Source organism: Aulonocara sp. 'chitande type north' Nkhata Bay, linkage group LG3 (genome assembly GCF_057382095.1).
Source record: "Aulonocara sp. 'chitande type north' Nkhata Bay isolate Kocher_YH1m ecotype deep benthic linkage group LG3, A_spYH_male_GT1.1, whole genome shotgun sequence".
Lineage (NCBI taxonomy): Eukaryota > Metazoa > Chordata > Actinopteri > Cichliformes > Cichlidae > Aulonocara > Aulonocara sp. 'chitande type north' Nkhata Bay.
This window is the reverse complement of record NC_141346.1, coordinates 59,649,981-59,658,055: the sequence shown is the minus strand read 5'-3', so window position 1 is coordinate 59,658,055 and position 8,075 is coordinate 59,649,981. Positions and strand designations below refer to the sequence as shown.

Below are 8,075 nucleotides of genomic sequence, written 5' to 3'. Positions count from 1 at the left end.
TCTAGTTAGTGTGAATGCTTGAAAAGCATTCACAGTATTGTTCTTCTAATCTTTATTAGTGTGAATGCTTGAAAAGCATTCACAGTATTGTTCTTCTAATCTTTATTCTATTTTATTTATTAGTGTGAATGCTTGAAAAGCATTCACAGTATTGTTCTTCTAATCTTTATTCTTATATTTTATTATCTATTCCGTACGTTTTTTGAAAGCCTACTCCTTCAAAACCGTTCAACTTAGAAAAACCATTCAAACACCATTAGATTCCTATTCTTTTGGACATGATTGCTTGTATTTTTCTCATTTTTAACATTTATATTTTTAATTTTATTCAACTTTATTCAACAAAAATTTCCCATGTATTTCAATGGGGAGACCCTTCAAATTCTCATTCAACTTACTCATTTTTAAACTCTTACTACTTCAACATACGTTCACATAGAGCCACCATTCAAACTTTAAAACGAAGACAAGACATTCAACTATTCAACTTGTATTTATCTTTTCAATATCTATTATACTTTTTCTTCAGTTCCAGTTTAAGTTTCATGATGTTTTTTCACCCGTTTCAGAGTTTATAATGGGTGTGTATGGGACGGAATGTTGGGGCTAGAGTGAGGCAGCTCAACTGCTAGAGTGAGAGGAGCAAAAAAAATAATCTTAAAATCTTTTTTAAAACTGCTGCTGTGTCCGCAGCGTTTGCTCTACAGGTATGATTTTACCCTCAAAACGTAGCCATGGCTGTCCTCTTTCATCCAATGTGTTTACTATTGTACTAGGTGTTATGGTTCTTTCATAAATGTCACCAATGCACAGCCTCCTCCCTCCAACTCTTCCATAGACTCTAATGTTAAAATGGCTCAGAAGGTTTGTTTGAAAATCAGAAGAGCATGGTGTCTTTCCACTGTCACCACGTCCATATAATAAACTCCACAGACATGAAAACTGAGAATTCAGTAGACTAGACATTGCTGCCGCTCACGGTGAAAGAATTTTGTCAACACGACCTATACTTTTCATTTGGGAGCGATTTGTTTAGGGCTGACGTTTCTGTTCATTTTAAGCAGCAAAAGTGAGGCGCATGTCTGTGTACGTGTGTATGGAGCCATTGGGTGCGGTCACTATAGCAACCAGGCTCACACCTGCCTGCTTAACGAGCTCTCTCTGCCACTCTGCCAAGATTCATCTTAAACACTTCTCTTTCAACTGCTGCTGTGTCCACAGTGTTAAAGCCATCATTTTACCCTCAAAATGTCACCATCGTTGTTCTCTTTCCAACATTGTCTTTCAAAGCTCAGACATTTACATTTTTTAAACTGTGTGGATCCAAGCGGAGGGATCACATTTTACTCATTCAGTGATTCAAAGAATATGACCTTTTAATGTTCTTTCAGATGTTTTCTGACTCTGAATTTTCTTTTCTCAGTTCTGAGGTTTTTCTAATTTACAATTAAAACATTTTCAGCTTTTTTCCAACTTCTTCTTCTGTGTAACCTTCAGCTTTTAGCAGTTCAGCACTTTTGTTTTCACGTTAAATTCGGATTTTTTTTTATCTCATTCAAAATTTTTAACTCAAAATTCAGCAATTAATTCATTTCAGTGCATACATTCAGATTCAAGCATTCACACTGCAGTTTCTTCAGAAAATGCACTTTCTAGTTATTATTCTGTATTCCGTACGTTTTTTGTAATCTATCTCCTTCAAAACCGTTCAACTTAGAAAAACCATTCAAACACCGTTAGATTCCTATTCTTTTGGACAACACTGCTTCTATTTTTCTCATTTTTAACATTTATATTTTTAATTTTATTCAACTTTTTTCAACAAAAATTTATAATGTATTTCAATGGGGAGACCCTTCAAATCCTCATTCAACTTACTCATTTTTAAACTATATCTACTTCAACATACGTTGACATAGAGCCACCATTCAAACTTTAAAACGAAGACAAGACATTCAACTATTCAACTTGTATTTATCTTTTCAATATCTATTATACTTTTTCTTCAGTTCCAGTTTAAGTTTCATGATGTTTTTTCACCCGTTTCAGAGTTTATAATGGGTGTGTATGGGACGGAATGTTGGGGCTAGAGTGAGGCAGCTCAACTGCTAGAGTGAGAGGAGCAAAAAAATTAATCTTAAAATCTTTTTTAAAACTGCTGCTGTGTCTGCAGCGTTTGCTCTACAGGTATGATTTTACCCTCAAAACGTAGCCATCGCTGTCCTCTTTCATCCAATGTGTTTACTATTGTCCTAGGTGTTATGGTTCTTTCATAAATGTCACCAATGCACAGCCTCCTCCCTCCAACTCTTCCATAGACTCTAATGTTAAAATGGCTCAGAAGGTTCGTTTGAAAATCAGAAGAGCATGGTGTCTTTACACTGTCACCACGTCCATATAATAAACTCCACAGGCATGAAAACTGAGAATTCAGTAGACTAGAAGCTGCTGTCGCTCACGGTGAAAGAATTTCGTCAATACGACTTGTACTTTTCATATGGGAACGATTTGTTTCGGCCTGACTTTTCTGTTCATTTTAAGCAGCAAAAGTGAGGCGCATGTCTGTGTCGTGTGTATGGAGCCATTGGGTGCGGTCACTATAGCAACCAGGCTCACACCTGCCTGCTTAACGAGCTCTCTCTCTCTCTCTCTCTCTCTCTCTGCCAAGATTTATCTTAAACACTTCTCTTTCAACTGCTGCTGTGTCCACAGTGTCACAGCCATCATTTTACCCTCAAAACGTCGCCATCGTTGTTCTTTTTCCAACATCTTGTCTTTCAAAGCTCAGAGATGTAAACTTTTTAAACTGTGTGGGTCCAAGTGGAGGGATCACATTTTAGTCATTCAGTGATTCAAAGAATATGACCTTTTAATATTCTTTCAGATGTTTTCTGACTCTAAATGTTATTTTCTCATTTCTTAGGTTTTTCTAATTTACAATTAAAACATTTTCAGCTTTTTTCCAACTTCTTCTTCTGTGTAACCTTCAGCTTTTAGCAGTTCAGCACTTTTGTTTTCAGGTTAAATTCGTTTTTTTTTTTTTTTTATCTCATTCAAGATTTTTAACTTAAATTCAGTAATTAATTCATTTCAGTGCATACATTCAGATTCAAGCATTCACACTGCAGTTTCTTCAGAAAATGCACTTTCTAGTTATTAGTGTGAATGCTTGAAAAGCATTCACAGTATTGTTATTCTAATCTTTATTATTATTATTATATTTTATCTATTCCGTACGTTTTTTGTAATCCTACTCCTTCAAAACCGTTCAACTTAGAAAAACCATTCAAACACCGTTAGATTCCTATTCTTTTGGACAACACTGCTTCTATTTTTCATATTTTTAACATTTATATTTTTAATTTTATTCAACTTTATTCAACAAAAATTTATAATGTATTTCAATGGGGAGACCCTTCAAATCCTCATTCAACTTACTCATTTTTAAACTCTTACTACTTCCACATACATTGACATAGAGCCACCATTCAAACTTTAAAACGAAGACAAGACATTCAACTATTCAACTTGTATTTATCTTTTCAATATCTATTATACTTTTTCTTCAGTTCCAGTTTAAGTTTCATGATGTTTTTTCACCCGTTTCAGAGTTTATAATGGGTGTGTATGGGACGGAATGTTGGGGCTAGAGTGAGGCAGCTCAACTGCTAGAGTGAGAGGAGCAAAAAAATTAATCTTAAAATCTTTTTTAAAACTGCTGCTGTGTCCGCAGCGTTTGCTCTACAGGTATGATTTTACCCTCAAAACGTAGCCATCGCTGTCCTCTTTCATCCAATGTGTTTACTATTGTCCTAGGTGTTATGGTTCTTTCGTAAATGTCACCAATGCACAGCCTCCTCCCTCCAACTCTTCCATAGACTCTAATGTTAAAACGGCTCAGAAGGTTGGTTTGAAAATCCGAAGAGCATGGTGTTTTTACACTGTCACCACGTCCATATAATAAACTCCACAGACATGAAAACTGAGAATTAGGTAGACTAGAAGCTGCTGTCGCTCACGGTGAAAGAATTTTGTCAATACGACTTTTACTTTTCATTTGGGAACGATTTGTTTCGGCCTGACTTTTCTGTTCATTTTAAGCAGCAAAAGTGAGGCGCATGTCTGTGTACGTGTGTATGGAGCCATTGGGTGCGGTCACTATAGCAACCAGGCTCACACCTGCCTGCTTAACGAGCTCTGCCTGCCACTGTGCCAAGATTCATCTTAACCCTTGTGCGCCCGCCTGTTCTCGGGGCGTGGGTCGTGGTGACCCCCCGAGGTGTGTGTGTGTGTGATGATGATGATGATGATGATGATGAGTGTGTGTGTGTGTGTGATGATGATGATGATGATGATGATCCTGATGATGGTGGTGGTGGCGATGGGGGGTCTTGGTAACCCCCCTGGGGGGGGTGTGTTTTATGATGATTAGGGTGGGGGTCACTAGGACCCCCCCCGGGGGGGGGGGGCATATGTGATGATGATGATGATGATGATGATAGGTTTGGGGTCACTAGGACCCCCCGGGGGGCATATATTGTGTGATGATGATGATGATGATGATGATGATGATGATAGGTTTGGGGTCACTAGGACCCCCCCCCCGGGGGGCATATGTGATGATGATGATGATGATGATGATGATGATGATGATAGGTTTGGGGTCACTAGGACCCCCCGGGGGGGCATATGTGATGATGATGATGATGATGATGATGATAGGTTTGGGGTCACTAGGACCCCCCGGGGGCATATATTGTGTGATGATGATGATGATGATGATGATGATGATGATGATGATAGGGTGGGGTGGGGTGGGTCGCTAGGGGACCACCGTTGGGGCGCTTGTGTTATCACGGCGTCGGTGGCGTCCGGGGAGCTGCATCGCGGGAAGAAGAAGAAGAAGAAGAAGCGGCGCAGTTGGGACAGTACGTGACGGCGCAGTTTATACACACGTGCGCTCGGCACTCGCGGCACAGGATCTTGGTCTTGACGTCTTTGCTCCTGGGACACACGCGGCACCTGCGCCTCTTGACCGGAGAGGAGTCGCGTGGCGTAGCGTTGTTGTTAGAGGCTGCCTCGGCGGTAGCGCCTCGGGCCGCGACTCTGCCTCCTCCTCCTCCTCCTCCTCCTCCTCCTCCTCCTCCTCCTCCCGGTCCTCGCGCTAAAGCCGCCCTGGCTTCGAGCATGGGGCGCGCGAGCGCTTTGCCCAGTCGCTCGAGGAAGAGCCGTCGTCTGTTGAGCTTGCCCGGCATCCAGTCGGGGTGAATTTCCCTCCACAGCACGAACGCGTTGTAGGCCGCCACGTCGACCATGTTGTGGAAAAGGGCCACGGGCCACCTGCGGGTCTTTCTCCTGCAGCTGTACGTGCTCACGACCTTGTCCAGGTTGTCCACTCCTCCCTTGGTGCGGTTGTAATGCAGCACCAAGGGCGGTTTCGCGCCGCTGCTGTTGCTGCTGCTGCTGTTGCTGATGCGGCGGCTAGGCCGGGGCTCGGGGCCGGAGCGATGGTGGTAATAACGAGGAGCTGTGGTGAGGAGCAGCACGTTCTTGTTCTTCTTGGCCACGTAGGAGAGGATGATCGTGTCGGGCCCTCCTCCTCCTCCTCCTCCTCCTCCTCGTCCTCCTCTTCCTCCCCCTCGTCCCGCGGAGCCGCCGAGTACCACGGATTCGACGGAGCCCACGGGCCTGCCCTTGACGCAGCGCAGCTCTCTGGGGATCTCGGGTCTGTTCGACCGCAGAGTGCCCAGCACGGTGTGGCCTCTCTCGCGATAGAGCCTATCGGCGAGCTCGCGCGAGGTGAAAAAGTTGTCGCACGTGACGTTGCGTCCCGGAGTCAGTCCCTCGGTGAGGTCCACGACCACTCGAGTGGCCAGGTGCTTTTCGGGAGGGCCGCGCTTGTCGGGCTTGCCGGTGTAGACTTGCATCTTCCACGCGTAGCTGGAACGCGCGTCGCACGCCACCCATATCTTGATCCCGTACCTGGCCGGCTTGCTGGGCATGTACTGTCTGAACGGACACCGTCCTGATGGATGGATGGAGAGAGAGAGAGAGAGAGAGAGAGAGAGAGAGAGAGAGAGAGATGTGGGAAAGTGTGGGGGGAGATTGGGGCAGAAACGCAAGGAGAAGACATTCAATTCAATTCAATTCAATTTTATTTATATAGCGCCAAATCACAACAAAAGTCGCCTCAAGGCGCTTCATAGATACAAAGACATAAAGAGTCATAGACTTCATAGCTTCATAGCTTCATAGACATAAAGAGTCATAGACTTCATAGCTTCATAGCTTCATAGACATAAAGAGTCATGCGAAAGCAGCACAAACGCGGAACCCAACACGAGTATGCAACAGAGCAGCGAGCTAGCCCGTTTTCGTCATTCCCGCTCCTATTCCTCCTCTCTTCCCCCAGTCTCACACACACACACACACACACACACCACATAGTACGTACGTACCTCTGAACGGCACCAGTCTCTCGTCGACGGTGACCTCCGGTCCCGGGCGGTACATGGCGGGCAACCTCGCGCACCACTCGTCCCACACGGCTCTGATGGGGGCCAGTTTGTCGTAGCAGCTATCGCCGCCCTCGCCCTCGCCCTCGCCTTCGCCTCGCCCGGCCCTTCTGGTCTCCCTGTCGTCGAAGCGCAGCGCGCTCGAGTAGGCTCGAAAGGTCTTGAGCGGCATCGTGGCTCTGAACACGGACCTGCCGCTCTCGGCGTCCCACAGGCTCTCGCAGGCCTCTCCCCGGGACCTGTACACGCCGGCGAGCACGAGCAGCCCCAGGTAGGCTCGGAACTCGACGCGGCCCATGGGCTTCCATCCGTCGATGGCGGGCCTGCGCCTGCCCGCTTCCAGGTTGGTCATGGCGATCACCGAGTCCTCTATCTCCGGCGGAAAGTAGGCCATGAACGCGGAGGCCTCGTCTCGCGCCGCCGCCACAGCCTCTTCGGTGGGGCCTCGTCCCGGCGGGTCGAGGTCGTCGTCTTCTTCTTCTAATTCTAATTCTTCTTCTTCTTCTTCTTCTTCTTCTTCATAGTCTTTGTCTTCTTCATCGTCATCGTTATAATCATCAGCGAGGACGTCTTCTTCTTCTTCTTCTTCTTCTTCTTCTTCATCATCATTGGCGAGGATGTCTTCTTCTTCTTCTTCATAGTCTTTGTCTTTGTCTTCTTCTTCTTCTTCTTCTTTTTCTTCTTCTTCTTCTTCTTCTTCTTCTTCATCATCATTGGCGAGGATGTCTTCTTTTTCTTCTTCTTCTTCTTCTTCTTCATAGTCTTTGTCTTTGTCTTCTTCTTCTTCTTCTTTTTTTTCTTCTTCATAGTCTTTGTCTTCTTCTTTTTCTTCTTCTTCATCATCATCATCATCATCATCATCGGCGAGGACGTCTTCTTCTTCTTCTTCTTCTTCTTCTTCTTCTTCTTCATAGTCTTTGTCTTCTTCGTCATCGTCGTAGTCGTAATCGTCGGCTACATCAGCGTCGCGAGTTTCACCGACAGCGCCGCAGCCGCGATCGCGCCCAGGATCATGAACGCCACCTGCAGCGCGGCCGGCGTCGTCCTCTTGCCAAATCTCCCGAGTCCCCCGCCCCGGTGGGTCGGCGCCTGCTTCTTCTTCCTCTCCCTCTCGGCGGTTCGACTCGCCTTGCGAGCCGCCGTCCTGGCAGAGTTGCGACGCCATTTCGTAACCGCGATCGTCTTCCTCGCAACTACCCACCCCATCGTTTTCGTCCTCCTGATCCTCCGAGTGGCTCTCCTCCTCGTCGTCTGCTGCTGCCGCTGCTGCCGCTGCTCTTGGTCTTCCTCGACCCCTAGCCCTCGATAGCGAAACGTGGCCGGTCGCAACAACGGAGCCACCGGAGCCGACCACGCAGCGTACGCCAAATGCGATGGCGATGGCGACGGTGATGGTGAGCGGGAGGAGGAGGAGGAGGACACCGCTGGCGATTGCGATCCGCCTGTACCGACCTTAGTGCTCTTTGGCTCCCACGGTCTAGTGCGTGACATTATCTTCTTCTTCTTCTTCTTCGTCTTCTTCTGCTTTCGCCGGGGTGTTTCTCGACCACCTTTTTACAA

General features: G+C 46.1%; 1 protein-coding gene and 1 long non-coding RNA gene across 2 annotated transcripts in view; both read right to left on the bottom strand.

Moving 5' to 3' along the window:
• Positions 1-8,075, bottom strand: part of LOC147336347 (uncharacterized) — a 397,968-nt gene that overhangs the window by 174,388 nt on the left and 215,505 nt on the right. The window lies entirely within an intron of this gene.
• On the bottom strand, positions 4,846-7,739 carry LOC147336364 (uncharacterized). The gene is made up of 2 exons (XM_086287039.1): positions 6,459-7,739; positions 4,846-6,025 (listed from the first exon to the last, which is right to left on the bottom strand). The coding sequence occupies exons 1-2, from the start codon at positions 7,678-7,680 to the stop codon at positions 4,854-4,856; spliced, it is 2,394 nt and encodes a 797-aa protein (XP_086143165.1). The 5' UTR covers positions 7,681-7,739; the 3' UTR covers positions 4,846-4,853.